Source organism: Apis laboriosa, unplaced genomic scaffold (assembly GCF_014066325.1).
Source record: "Apis laboriosa isolate Shangri-la unplaced genomic scaffold, ASM1406632v1 scaffold158_cov153, whole genome shotgun sequence".
Lineage (NCBI taxonomy): Eukaryota > Metazoa > Arthropoda > Insecta > Hymenoptera > Apidae > Apis > Apis laboriosa.
The window spans coordinates 65,017-81,073 of record NW_025222082.1 but is presented as its reverse complement, the minus strand read 5'-3'; the positions used below and the strand labels follow the sequence as shown (position 1 = coordinate 81,073).

At 38.4% G+C, this 16,057-nt stretch overlaps 1 protein-coding gene across 1 annotated transcript in view; it reads right to left on the bottom strand.

Annotated features, from left to right (window-relative positions):
* LOC122710845 overlaps positions 1-15,849 on the bottom strand; it is a 58,994-nt gene extending 43,145 nt beyond the window's left edge. The window contains exon 1 of the mRNA XM_043928997.1: positions 15,721-15,849. Coding sequence (XP_043784932.1) covers positions 15,721-15,760 — 40 coding nt within the window. The 5' untranslated portion in view covers positions 15,761-15,849. The remainder of the gene's footprint in view (positions 1-15,720) is intronic.
* Positions 15,850-16,057: the final 208 nt, after the last annotated feature.

Genomic DNA, 16,057 nt, shown 5'->3' with positions numbered 1-16,057 from the left:
GCTCTCGAACGTGTACAACGATCGGTCGAACGTCGATCGGGTATCGCGCGGCATGCAAGGAGGCGGGTCAAGATTTATCTAGCAAATAACCTCCTGTTGCTCGCACGTACCGTGCGCGGCAAAAGTTTCTCCACGTTCGCTACCCTCACCCAAAGTTTCTCCAGATCGAATTCAACCGAATTGCGAATCGAAATAGAAATTTCTTTTTACCGTCTTTGGCTTTCGAATTCTTTCGAAATTCAAGCCCGATGCTTCATCTTATATTGTACCGAATACCATTCCGATTACATCATATATATATATATATATATATAATATATTTATCGTGCAACTATTTCACGGCACGCAAGAAGAGCAAACAATCGATAAAAGCGGATTACCTATTTACTACAGGATTGTAAAACCTGACTCGGTTTCCCGCGATTTTCTAGAACGGGCAATAACTCGAGCAATAACTCGCGTCCGCTTCAACACGTTTTCAACACGTTCCAACCGAACGAAAGTGCAAGTAAGAGCCGTGCAATTAAACGAATCCCGCAGAAGAAGCATCCGTCGTTGCGCGTGCTACTCGCGTATATATGCGCGCGTGGGAACTGGAATGGGGGCGACACAGCCTGTTGTCTTTTTTTATTTCTTCTTTTTTTTTTTTTTTTAATTACCATCCAATTGAAAACGGTAACAATCTTTCCACGCGCGTTTCAACCCCCTTCTCACGAATTCCTTCACAATGAATATTCACAAACCGAACCACACAGATGGTCGATTTTCGATGCTGGTAGCATTAATATTAATGCGGAAAATGTAAATGGAACAAGTTGAAAAAATATATATATATATATTGTAAGGGGTGTGAAACATTGCTGTTGAAAAAATTCTCACGGATGAAAGGTTGACGGATTAATTGGAGGATCGATCGATAAAAAAGGCGCTCGAATAAAAGGGAATGACTCCTCGATTCGATCTCTGTATTCGATTGTCTCGAGGGAGCAGGCACAAGGTTTGACAAGGGGAATCGAGAGTAAACGGTGCTATATTAATTAAGATCCTTTGTCCGTTCGATTTGGTTTGCTTTTTTTTTCTTTTTTTTTCGTCTTTCGTTCGACGATTACAATCGACGTCGAGATATTTTAACTCGTTAATCTTAAAATTTTTCTCACTGAAAATATTTATAGATTTGGAAAAAATTAGTATTTAAAATCTGGATTGCAACTCTCTTGTAAAATCTTACTCGAAACTTCGTTTTCACAATTTAAAACGAAAGAGAAAGAGAATCATCTCGATTTCCTCGAAATTACAAAAGTCCAATTAACCTTATCTCGAGCGAGGTGGATGGAAAACGAGCATCTCGGCATTCTGTTCTTGCTTAATTAACGCGCTTTAAAAATCCTTAAGAAAAAATTATCATTGCAAATCACGCGACAAACGTTGTCGCAACGTTGTTACCGCACGATTATTATTAAGATTTCTATAATTCGTTTGGCGATCGCACGGGTGATCCTTTTTTCTCTACCCCTCCCCCCATCCAGGATTTTCTGAAAAGGCCGTAACGAGCCACCAAGTCTTAACAAGGTTGCAAGGAAATTTAGTGCTCGCAACACGGCCGTGCATGCAAACTATGGCCGTGTTGGCGAGGTACAGCCTCGGTTACCATCATTAGAAGGTAACTCGTTTTGCAACTCGTCGCGCTTATTTTTTCCCCCTCCCCTTCCCTCGTCCAAGCGTTTCCCAAGTGTCTTTGGATCGCGCGTATTTTCGTCCATCAACGATCAAGTACGATACGAATCCTCCGTTTCCGCTTTTCTTCTTTCAACCATTTCGAATCACAAATCCAAACTTTAATTATATATATATATATATACATATATACAATTTTTAAAGATTCGTCAGAAATCTAAAATAATTATTTTATTATAATATCCTACAGACTTCGTAGAAAAGATTCGTCAAAAATCTAAAATAACATTATTTTATTATAATATCCTACAGACTTCGTAGAAAACATTCGTCAGAAATCTAAAATAATTATTTTATCATAATATCCTACAGATTTCGTAAAAAAGATTCGTCAAAAATCTAAAATAACATTATTTTATCATAATGTCCTACGGACTCGGTAAAAAAGATTCTCAAGATTCGTCAGAAATCTAAAACAAATAAATTATTTTATTATAATATCCTACAGACTTGGTAAAAAAGATTCTCAAGATTCGTGAGAAATCTGAAATAACATTAACAAAATAACTCGAACTGGATTCTTGTCCGTAACATCGAACGTAACAGAAGACTTATTATACGTAGAATTATTGTTGAAATAAAAAAGGCGGGATATAATAAAGAGTGGGGCCAAGAAGTTATGGGGGAAAAGAAAGATATTTCCCTTGTTAGATTTCTCGAGAAGTATGCCGCGACGAGAGAAGTTAAAGCCGGCATTGGGGTTGTATATCTCCTCTCAGAAATTCTGTAGCGCTGTTAACGAGGTGCCGCGGGTTTAGCGCCCGTGGCACGCACCATTGCCTCAAACGGCCCCCTATATAACCCCGACGCTTGTTTAACAATCATTATTTGCGAGATACCCGGTACCCGACACACCCGGTATCGGCGACAGATCAGATCGAATCTCTTTGCGGCTCGATTCGAGCGGCCGTATTGTGTTCACACCCTCCCCGCCGTCGAAAAGAAAACCTCGCATAAAACCCACCCTCTTACTTTTGTCCCTCTAGTAAGGTATGCAACGATATACTCTGCTCCTTATATCTTTCGTCGCTCGTTCGATAAGGGGAGTAATCTTTTTCAAACGCGATCCTCAAAGGTGTGTTTTTTCTTTTTTTGGAATAGGTAATACGCATTTCTTACGCACCATTTTCCTCCTTCGAATTTATAATAATAACATACAGAGAATTATCTCTTGCACGAAAACGTGTTCAGGAAGGTCTCGACCTTCGCCCGTTATCGTCGTTCCATTGGCCGAACGGTCGTCAAAGCGTTGACCGATTTTCTCCCAATTACGTCGTGACCGGATGTCGGAATGGAGAGAGAGAGAGAGAGAGAGAGAGAGAGAAAAGGAAAGAAAAGAAGAAAAAGAAGGAATTTGACGTCCGTTCGGCGCATCCGGCGCGGGGGACACGTGACGCAATCGTACTCGAGAGCGAAAGGGAAAGGCGATCGAACGATTCACGGTTGAATTTGACTTCGAGATCGAGCCGAGGTCGTCCCTTTGGAAAGATTGGATATTTAATCAGTGCTTTTCGATAAAAAAAAAAAAACAAAGTTGCGAAATTTGTAGAATCGATCGGTATCGATATGTATAATTTTAGGAAAAATTTCTGAAATAAAAATGGAAAATTTTAGAGTTAAAAGGTTCGAATCCTAAGAAACCTAACGAGGGGGAATTCGTTTGTCGACTCGAAGCATCGGACACGATAAAAACCTTGTCGACTTCCTGTGCCACCCGCCTTCGAGCAAGGTCGTCTTATTACGTGTCAGATACTCGTATCTCACGGACTAATCAACCTGCCAAGGCCACCAAAAGGGAATTCCTTCCTCTTCCCTCTCCCTAATATAAATTTAAAAAAACTTCCAATCCCAAATAACATAAAAGAGCGAACGCAGAAGATCATTACCTCATTCGAAACTTAGGTATCACTACTTTTTTGCACTCTCCATTCCTCCTCGTTTGAAAAGTATGATAACCTTATCGTATAATTAACAATTAACGTTTGCTTCCAGTAATTACAACGATCGAATTACCTAACAATTGATCTGTAAACGTGTTACAGTGATAACGCTCCCTTCTCATGCGAGAAAATTTCTTTTCTCTTGGAGGAGGAATTAACTCTATCACGAGATCCTCCAAAATTAGAAAAGTTAATGTATAATATAATGCTTCTCCTCCAACTTTCGAACAAATTAACGCCATTAAGGAAATCGCTCGAGAATTACAACGATCGAACCCATTAATTGATCTGTAAACGTGTTACAGTGATAACGCTCCCTTCTCATGCGAGAAAATTTCTTTTGGAAAAATAATCGTCCAAAGTTAAAAAAGTTAATGTATAATATAATGCTTCTCCTCCAACTCTTGGAATTTTTAATTTTCGCAAGATTTTTATTCGAACAAATTAATTTCTAACTAAGGAAATCGCTCGAGAAAATCGAATCCTCGAATCTCGGATTGTCGAGTCGTACAATTAACATCGTTTGCTTCCAATAATTACAACAATCGAAATTAATTGATCTGTAAACGTGTTTTCTCGCATGCGAAAATTTCTTTTCTCTTGGAAAAGGAATCGTCCAAAGTTAGAAAAGTTAATGTATAATGCTTCTCCTCCAACTCTTTTGAATTAATTAAAATTAAAATTAACTCCACTAAGGAAATCGCTCGAGAAAATTGAATTCTCGAATCTCGAATTGTCGAGTCGTACAATTAACATCGTTTGCTTCCAATAATTACAACGATCGAACCCATTACCTAATAATTGATCTATAAACGTGTTACAGTGATAACGTTCCTCTCTCGAAAATTCCTTTTCTCTTGGAAAAGGAATCGTCCAAAGTTAGAAAAGTTAGAAATGTATATAATGCAAGGAAATCGGAGAAAATCGAATTCTCGAATCTCGAATTGTCGAGTCGTACAATTAGCATCGTTTGCTTCCAATAATTACAATAATTAACGATCGAACATTACCTAATAATTGATCTGTAAACGTGTTACAGTGATAACACTCCTCTCTCGAAAATTTCTTTTCTCTTGGAAAAGGAATCGTCCAAAGTTAGAAAAGTTAATGTATAATATAATGCAAGGAAATCGGAGAAAATCGAATTCTCGAATCTCGAATTGTCGAGTCGTAATTAGCATCGTTTGCTTCCAATAATTACAACGATCGAACCCATTACCTAATAATTGATCTGAAAACGTGTTACACTGACGCTCCTCTCTCGAAAATTTCTTTTCTCTTGGAAAAGGAATCGTCCAAACTTGGAAAAATTAATGTATAATATAATGCTTCTCCTCCAACTCTTTCGAACAAATTAACTCCACTAAGAAAATCGGTCGAGAAAATCGAATCTCGCGGAATCTGAGATTGTCGAGTCGTACAATTAGCATCGTTTGCTTCCAATAATTACAACGATCGAACCCATTACCTAATAATTGATCTGTTAAACGTGTTACACTGATAACGCTCCTCTCTCGAAAATTTCTTTTCTCTTGGAAAAGGAATCGTCCAAAATTAGAAAAGTTAATGTATAATATAATGCAAGGAAATCGGAGAAAATCGAATCCTCGAATCTCGATGGCGGGGCCATCTTGGATCCCGTTGGAACGCGACGACTGCACGCGACCGCGCGAGCGTAATGGAATAGTAATTGGCCGCGGGACGAACGGTAATCGCGGGGAGCAACAGCCGGCCGTATTGTCAGGAAGAGACGAGACGAGATCCCCTGTATCGATGGCCGCCGCGACTCTTCCTGGTATCGGCGACCGCCGCGGGCGAGCCGCGTTTAACGCGTACGTACGCGGAGCGGATCGAGTGGCGTGGCCGATCGTTCGCACACGTGTGCCACGTTTGCGTGTGTGCGACCATTCCCACGTGCGCATTAACGTGATGCTCGTGTGTGTGTGTGTTAACGTACGAGCGGAATGTTCTCGGTACACGTGTACTTGCACATACTTGTACGTGTATATGCACGTAAGATAAATGGAGAAGAATGGAGGGTGTTCGTTAGGTTTGATAAATGGAATGGAAGATTTTCGATTATTGTGATCGATGCAATTTAATGTGTAATGGCCTTTTTCGAAGAGGGAATTTGATAAGTTTCTTTTGAGATATTCGATTCAACGAAAGAAATATTACGATTTTTAAAATTCTGCTTTCTTTTTTTTAACATGGAAATTTTAAGACAATCTCGAGAGAGGGAGGGGTCAAAATTTTTTACTCCTTTCGTAATGAATTCCTTTTCGAATTATACCTCCCTTTTCGCTATAATTTATCCGTATCCAATATTCGAAAACCGATTACTCTCTTTTATAATTACGGAGTAATCACGAAACGAAAAGTACGTATCCGATGGAGTTGTTATAATAACATCATCGATTGATGATGGATTTAAAACGAGTAAATAATAAGAAATAAAATTTTATCGTTTTCCTACTCCGGCGGTAGGTTATGATTCCGGAGATCGATCACGGGTAAATTGTTTTCCTCGCTGTTTCCCTCGTTGAAATGAAATTTTGTTTACCATCGATAAATCATTATCCTACACAAACGCACAATATTCACCGACAACGCAATACCACACCAGTTTCTGCTTAATCATCCAAGTCGACGCACTTTGTACACAAGCTCGAGTATCTCCGTTTAACAACCGATGCTAAGCCTTCATTCATAATATAGAAAAAAAAAAATTTGAAGAAAAGAAAATAATTATTTAGAAAAAACACGTTATCTAATTATTTAGATATATTTTTACAAGGGGAGGGGGGATCAGATAGCTGAAAGATAACTCTGAAAATAATCCTGCGTGCAACATTTATTAACGTGCCTAGAATGAACGAATTGATTCTTGTAATGGGGAGGAATCGACGATTCCCATCGAGGCTCATAAACGACTGCGCCTCGTGTCGTCGAATTAAGATATCGATCTATCTCGGGAATCGAGGCTCGGGATTGGGGAATCGGCGGGCTTGAGCAACCTGCTCAAGGAGGTATAATATCGTCGTATAAAATCGTCCCTGTACGTCTTTTTTGCCGAGGCGCACGTGTTCATTACGCGGTTGAACGATCGGTGTGGAAAAGTTACGGCGATTCGTGTTCTGTGTGCATGTTGCGCTCCGTTTTAGTTTTAGTATTAGAGGGGGATGGAGGAGGGGGATACGAGCTCGAAGGAATTCGATGAGCCAGTATATATATATATATATATATATATTTTTAAATAATTTAAATTCTTAATTAAACGAATGAAATTTAATAAAATTATTATATAAATTAAATAAAAGAAACACTTGTTTTATTCGAGTTGTCTCGAGGTGTTTTCAAGTCGAAACTAGGTTGAGTGAACGAAATGAAAACAGAATACAGAAACCAGATGTACAAACACCCCTGTTTTTCCCCCGATATAAACGATGATTTTCTTGAAACTCTTCTCGAAAACTCTTGATAAAAATTCATAAATTCCACGTCGCTTGCTCTAATACAATAACATCTGCTAAATTTTCATTCGGAATTTCTTCGATCGCAGCCCCAAAAGGCGACGATAGGTCAAAAATTCGTTTCCCTCCAGAGCTGAAAGGAATTCGTGTCGATCGAGAGAATGAAAAGAGAGAGAAAAAGAGAGAGAGAGAGAGAGAGAGAGAGAGAGAGAGAGAGAGAAAAAATCTCGATCAGGTAGACAGATAGCCACGATCTACGCAACACCTATGCGGAACAATCGCGGTGGAGGGGAGGGGAAAAAATAGGTACAGCGACAGCTTTCTTCTCGCGTGATAAATTTACGAGAGACGTATAATGCGTCGCAATGGCCGCTTAACTGCATGTATCTCTGCCTCGTCAAAGCTCCTCGTCGTTGGAGCTCGGCTGGAAACTCGACACCTTTGTCAGATCCCCCCCGTTGACTTTATAAAGCCTCTTCGAGACCAGTTTACACCGACGACATTGTTTGCGGACAAGTCCCCGCACACTCTCTGCCAACCAATGATCCGGATCACGTACCCAGATTATTTTGACCACACAATAAAGCCTATATATATATATATATATATTAATATATTTGAGAGTTTTAGACGGATTTTCCCCTTTTCCTCTGGCCTCTCCATCGAAAGAATTTCGAAATTTATATCCGACACAAACGACGCTCGCTCGTCGATTATTTCGCGCGCAAAAAAGTCGGATTCCATCGCGATTCGATTAAGCGGGAGCTGTGCGGGTAATGGAGGAAGGAGAGGCGCGGTGTTCTCGTTCCCATGAGCGACACAGCGGTCCAATAGATCCCCGGAATAATAGAGACGGTCGATAGAGCGGGGATCCGATATCCTGATGGTCGCAGGAAACGACGGTGGGCCACTATGTCGGTCATCATCAACCGGGTGAATCCAGTTACTTCACTCGCGAGCCGGCCACCGATCGATTCGTCTACGTCGTGCACGGCCGATACGCATCCTCAGACGTATCCATCTTTCCTGTTTAGACACAGATCGATGCACCTGCATGCACCTGATTCTACACGGTTCCTCAGACATCGGTGGCCATGACTGTCGTGCTGTTAAATAGTTTCATTCGTTCTCCTCTTCGTTTCTGCTTTTAAGTTTTTAAGTTATTTTATGTCGATTTATGGAGATTTGGTAATTATTGTGGGATGGGATGGAATGTAAAAGTTGTTAAATTTTGTTAAGTATTCTATATGAAGGATTTGAGAAAAATTGAAACGAATTTTATTTGAAAGGAGTTTTTTTTTTTATAAAAATTCTAGGATAATCGATATGGCCTATCTACGGCGACAGATACTGTTATTTGATCTCTGCAATCGTCTATCGTGTTATATACAGTATAACACGATTTATTCGAAACGGAAATTTCGTATTTTCTTTTCTGTTTCTGATGAAATATCTTAGATAATTAAGATAATTATCCCGTAATAATTCACGTTTCTTATCAAAAAAAAAAAGAATGGTCTTCATCTTAAAAGTAGAACTATATCGAATATTAAATAACAAATAAATCGATCGAGTTAAAAGCGTCGAGTTATACTTTTAAATGATTGCGAAAATAAAGAACGCAGATAGTAACGATATTAAATTACGATTTGGCCGGATCATTACACAGATGTCGGCACAGAAATTTCATCCATCATTCTCCTCTTTTACCTTCATTTCGATCATTCTTTTAATTACACACTTTGTTCCTCCTATACGTATTTAGTTTTCTTTCCTTTCCTTTCCAACTTCGCGATTTCTTCGAAGAAACAAAATCCAAAGTCAACTTTCTCTCGTCCGTAACCTGCTTCTATCTATCCCACCTCTCGATCCACATAAAACGGGAACGGTACTCTATAAATCGATCGGTCGGCAAGGGTGGTGGGGTACGTCGAGGAATGGAATGGCGAGAAAACGTTTGAATGAAGAAGAAGCGGCGGATTGTAGCGCAAAAAGAGGAGGCCACAGAGGAGGCCTGCGGTGGACGACTTTCCCATGAATCCAGGGTGGAGGACGAGGGGCAGGATGTGCCAGGACCAATCAATTGTACACGCCGCTCTCCGTTCCACGTCTTTCTCTCCATTTCCTATTTTTACCCCTCCCTTTTCTCTTGCTTTCTTCCATCCAACAAGATTGCATTCGTTTTTTCGTTTCGAAGAAGGAAGAAGAAATTTTTGGAAAGAGGAAAATTTGGAAGGAGGATCTTTGTACCTGGGGGGAGGGAGGAGGGAGGTTTCTAGCGATCTCTCGTAAATTCCACCGCTGTGATTTGCTTGCAATAATACCGTTTAGGCGTGGGTGGATGAAACGAGAGTCTGGAAACGAAAGGATCTTGGACACGTAGGCACAGGTGTGTTTTAAACGCTTTCAAAACGTGACCTTGCGAGAGATGGAGATATATCACGTGTATCATGGTGTTAATACGTTAAAAAAATGTATCGATTGTTATAACGTGTTTGTCTTAGAATAAAATACAATTAACATAAATTGGATGGAATGGTTCCTGAGATAAATATTTCCATGTTATAACATGTTCGAATTTGATTAGCAATTATGACGAGTTGAAAGAATTAAAAGGTTAAAATTAATAATTTAATTTCATCCCTATTGATAAATCAATGAATAAAAACAAAACAAGAAAATGCGAATAACCGAAGAAATCTTATTATAAGAAAAAGAAAAAAATTAAAACTCGTGAATATCTAAGATTCCAAGAAACGTAACACCGTGATCCACGTGTGAGAGAATTAAAAGATCGATCGATCTCAGGAAGGGGTCAGAAAGAATGGATCCACGATCGATCCATAGGTTGCTTTAAATCGATGAATAAAAACAATCGAAGAATACGAATAATCAAACAAATCTTATCGACTATAAGAAAAAAAAAATATTAAAACTCGTGAATATCCAAGATTCCAAGAAACGTAACACATGATCCACGAATAATCAAACAAATCTTATCGACTATAAGAAAAAAAAAAAATATTAAAATTCGTGAATATCCAAGAAACGTAACACGTGATCCACGTGTGAGAGAATTAAAAGTCCGATCGATCTCAGGAAGGGGTCAGAAGAGAATGGATCCACGAATCGATCCATAGGTTGCTTTGCGTGGCGCCTGTTGAACCCTGTTGTATTCCAGTCCGATCCAGTCCCCTTGCTCGTTGCCAGTCCGCCCACCGTGCGCCGCTTGCACAGTCAGTGAAGGTCCAGGCCGCGTGCCACCTTGCATTTTTATCGATCCCCGCCCGATAAAACGGCGCGCGGTGGATCTGCAGCGCAGTTTCTTACACTTTCACGATCTTTCGGATCTTTCGCGAGCGGCATACGAGAACACTTTCGAGCATCGCGGGTCCGCTTATCGCTCTTCCTGGATCGCGACGTGAATCGACGATTGGAAGGAGTATTATCGGCTCGGCCGATAATGCAGATCGATCGATTCTTTTGTCATTTCGATTTCGACGTCACATTATCACTCACGTGTACATTCTTTCGATAAAACATTGCAAAGGAAGTAGGGAAAGGGATATTCACATTTCTTATTAAAATTAATTATATAGAAATTTACTCGATTCTTAAAGTTTGATCGAGGAAGAAGAAGGGAACGGGATCGTTAAATTAGATCGATAAAATCAAATACACGTTCCGATTATAACGAAAGTGAATCAAATTCAAGTTGGCTTAATTGGGCAATGGATACCGTTAATACCGTTTAAATCCCTATCTAATCGGGCGGAATGGGGATGTTGCGTGTATCGAGGTCCTTTTAGCCGAGGAGGCAAGAAACTGGTATTCAAAGTGGACGGGATAGGAAAATAGAGGCGTAAGAAACGGGACGGGACCGGTCCTTTTTCTCGTCCTCTTGGAAAAAAAAAAAGGACCAGTATAGGAGGAAGTCCACCTTGTGTTACAGTTAACCACGTGTATAATCTACCGATTATCCACCTGATCCCGAACGATCCGGCTATTGTATTCCTTCCCTTCGAAATCCCCTTGACTACAATGAATTTCTATCGTAAAACTGCTTACCGTTAACGCAACTCGAAGAAAACTCCAAGTGGGAAAAAATTCGCGTCACGATATCCATTGAATATATTTTTACGACATTACCATTTCTTGTTGGTAAAAATAATTCTCCTTTCCTTTATCTTTAACGTGCAATCTTTATCTCTCTCTCTCTTCTTCGAGTAGAATTTTATACATAAAGAATTCTTTCAAATTTGATTATCACGTTTCGATACTTTCATTCGACGATCCAAATTTTCACGATACAATAATATTTATAACGGAGGATCTCTCGATACACAAATTGTATAGATGCATATATATATATATATATATCCGTTATGAAAATTACAAGGAGGACAGAGTGGCCCACAGCGTTACTTGTGAGTTAACGCTCGATACAGATTGAAGAAATATTCTAATGCGCGAGACTGTTGTTGTTATTGCACGCAACGAAACGCGCGCGACCCGTTCCACGAGACTCTCTCGAGACCAGCTTTGCAACTTTTCTATCTTCACGCACGATCGTCGCATCTATGCGGCCGGGGCTGACTGACGTGGCCACGTATCTGGTACGGGGGATAAATGAAAGAGCCGGGGCGGCGCGATTCGTTTCGATACCTGTCGCATGCTTACAATCGCGATACGAGAGGGTCTCGCTTTTGATTCTTTTGCTTTTGATCGAGTTGTTATCTCGATGTAATTCGTCAATTAAAGGCGCTTATGATTTGAGTTTTTAGATCATTACAATAAAATAATTTTCCTTTGATTATGATTTTTTTCCTTTCTTTCTTCGAATGAATTCTTCGTCGATCGAATGATACTTTGATTTCGAATTTTTTTTTTTTTTTTTAAGAATTGGGGATATTTATGATATGAAGGTAGAAGGGTTTTTACATATTCTTCTTTGGTTTGGTTAAAGGAATATTTTTTTTTTTTTTTTATGTAGTATTTAGAAAAGAAACTTTTCGTTCTTTTTCCTTTTTTGATTTTCTTCTTCTTTTTATTCTTTTCAAATACAATATTTATCGAATTTTGTCGAAATTTATTCCTTGTCGATATCTCTTCCTCATTTCTAACAAGGACTCTCTCTTTCTACGAGGTGCATAAAGAAATTTGTTCAACGTGCTCGTTTCGAAGCATGTATATAAATAACAGGAATTTATTACGAACAATACAAGATTTACATAAATGCTTGCGTACACCAGATCTCAAGATCACTGTCATTAATTTTTTAATGGAACGGTGTAGTTTCTTTTTTCTATCATCGACGACATTGTTTAAACGATTTTAACAAGCCGTAATGAAAGATCGTTCAAGGCGAACACATGTAACGTTGTAGTTTTATGCACGATCTTTCCAATATCCTTTCAGAATTTCATTCTGTATTCCATTCTATGATAAATTACGCCAATTTTATTAATCTTTACATGCATTCATCTAATTAAACAAATTCGCTCTTAGAACAAAAAAGAGCTGCTCGTTTTTAACGTTATCAAGAATCGAAATGAAATCTCAACAAAACCTGGATATTTTCGTTAAAAAAGTATACAGAAAACGTGTAAATTTTATCATTCGTTCGTTTCTTGATCTTATTCTTATATACACACATTTCTACGTCTCATGATTCATCTTGAACTCTTGGAAGAAATTCGTTTCACGACGCTTCTCGCGGTTTCGAGAGACCTCTTTGTGTAAAAAATCGATATTAATTTCCGGTAGCTCCCGATGGATTTGTCATAGTTCTACCTCACGAACGCTTCGTCAACACCTCCCCCCCTCGTCTCTCTCCTATAAATGGGTAACTGGATCGGCCATTACCGGACGAGATCGATCGGTTTCGTAATTATTTAGATCGATCGTTTGGTATCTTTTATTATACGTCGTACGGATGTTTGAACTAATTTTAATATCGATGAGCATATCGACGATGTTACATTGGCGGTAATTGGTCGCTAATTTATTGATAATCTCGAGGGAGATTAACGATATTATTATTATTATTATTATTTTTGTAAACTTTAACGATGTTTCTTCCCGATGTATTATTGGAATAACACGCGGATTTCCAACTTTTAGATTTTACACTTTACGTAAAGTCGGCAATTTAGACAATAATTATAATTCTTTGGTGGGATGCATTGTATTATTATCGTTTTGAGAATCAACGTATAATTTTTTAAAATTACGACTGTACAATTCTTGAGAGATTTTCGATTCTTGATCGTGTCGCGATGTGTAATTTGCGAGAAAATGTGTTTTTGTTTTCATTATTATTGGAGAAGAATTGGAAACAATGTTGTATATTTTGTAGAATAAATTTCAATACGGATAATTTCAAGTAACTAATTTTTTTTTTTTTTTTTTTAATAATTTCACAAATTTCGAATAATCTTTTCGGAGGTATTATATCGAATTTCAAGTTGTTACGAAGATACGAATTCAAAATGGGGATTTGAAAAATAATTGTGAGTTTAATTCGAAAAGGGGAGGATCGACGTCGAAAGATTAATCGAGCGTATCGAGATGTATCTATTAGTCATTGTTCTATTGGACAGAACTCGTTTCTAAGTCAAGAGTTAAGGCTTACAAATATTAACACCGTGATATATTAGAAACGACGGTCGTTTTTCTAATTTGACTTTTGCCCGCAATTTAACGGATTATTAATCCATCCTTTTCTCGGTGTAATTTATCCAAATATCGATTTGAGTGATTGAAAAACTGAGAAATGATGATTCTATAAAACCTTACACTCTATGTAAATAAAAAAGCTACAAATATTAACATCAATTCTACTCTAACTTCATTTCTAAATTCTTGAATTCTATTATAAATAAATAATTCCAAACTTTCGACGAATAGCATCCCAAAACGAATCCTATCACGAATCTGTTATTGATTATACGATACATTATATTATTATTCACTTCGAACAAATTATCCAGCAATATTCTCATCCAATTTCTTTTCTCTCTAAAATTTTTCTAAAATCCCCTACGTTAACTATTTCAAACATTTATCAACGTATATGCGTAAAAAAAAAAAAAAAAAAAAAAAAAAAATCGAAGAAACGATTCGTAGAAATCTGAACAAGTTCTCCACCCTTGGCACTTAGAAATCCATTATATACTCGAGAGATTCGAGGCCATCCCCTTTCCCTCCTCCTCTCGTTCAAGAAGAAAGAAAGTTCTCGAATGAAGATAGAAAACTGTTCGGGGTCAAGGAAGAATCGGCAAAGATGAGACCAGCAGATAGAAGCGGCGTTTGTGTACAGAATGTAGATGTAATCACAGGAAGAGGAGAGACTCTCTCTCCCTCTTCTTTCCCCTTCTCTTCTCGACCGGGAGGACGAGAGGACGAGATGCCGCCCGTTTGATCCTTTCAACCTCGGTGGGATGCACCTTGGTTACCTGTTACCTGCTACCTAGAGGTTGCACGATGGGGACCGAAGGTAGAGATTCTTGGGATTAGTGTGCCACGTGCCACGCGGCTTCCACAGGTGGCTCTTTAAAACTCACTTATCCTCCTCCTCCTCCTCCTCCTTCGTCACTCCCTCGCACGCGTCTCTCACGAGGAATTTCGTTGGAAGGAAAATGAGAGAGAGAGAGAGAGAGAGAGAGAGAGAGAGAGAGAGAGAGAGAGAGAGAGAAAGTTGGAGGGAACCGGTTCGAAGATGTTTGATCCAATTTGATGATTTTTTTTTCAAAGGTTTATTGAGATATTGGGTATGTGGATATTTTTGAAAAAAGAGGAGGTCTTTGTCGAAAGAATTTTGACAATTATTGCAAAACAATACGTTTTTCTCAAAAGGTACCGTTTTTTATTTTTATAAAACGAATAGTTATTAATATTGGTGTGCAGTTTGTTGAAAGCGAAACATTATTGATAAATAATATTATTAAGAAAACACGAAATGTTATTATGTTAACGCAATAATATATGTACGAATGTACGAATTGATAGTGAAGTTTTTATCATCAAAATTGTGATCGAACAAGTTCTACGTGCACGTGTGTAATTTTATAAATTAATACACGTGGTATTATATCTTTTTGCGAGTGTAAATAAAATTAAACAATCTAATAAAATTATATGCCGGTACAGATACGGGAAAAGAGATTAAACAAGTTTGTTTTCGACTTTCCGAATGTCCGTTTTCATTATCCAATGAAGAAATTATTTAATAAAGAAATTAATAGGAGATATTTAGTGAAAGGGATAATTAAGGTTGAAATGTTATCGCAATTGTCCTGTTTCCCGACAAGATTCGGATAAACGTATCTTGAAACCTAACCTCAAACTTCCTAATTGACATACAACGGAATTTATAAATTTTGAAATCGATCGAGCGCAATCTATTTCAACCTATTCATTGCTGACTCATACACGTACGCTCATTCACGCAAAAAAAAGGATATCGATACGCTAAATTACGAGTTAAAAGATCTTCTAAATCGATTCGCGTTAAACAGAAAAGAGAGAAAAAGAGAGAGAGAGAGAAAAGATCCAATTTACTCTTTACTCACAGAAAGTCCATTGCTCCTGACTTCGAATCGTGCGAACCATTAGAATCCTTAGAAAAACACCGCGAAATCGGCTTAAACAGGTTCTCCCAGAAACCGTGAGCTTTTACGTAATCGAAAAATCGACGGGAAACCTAATTAAGAGGAATGCAATTTGCGATTGCTCGACCGACGAATCACGAACGGAACGGAACGAAACGAAACGGAACGGAACGTTCGTTGATGTTGCGCGCGCAGCATCGCGCGCTTTTCAAGTTTCGGATAGCGATGTATAATGAGATGATGGTATAATAAGATTCGAATAGCTTTTATACGACGAAACCTCGTATGTTTCGAGCAA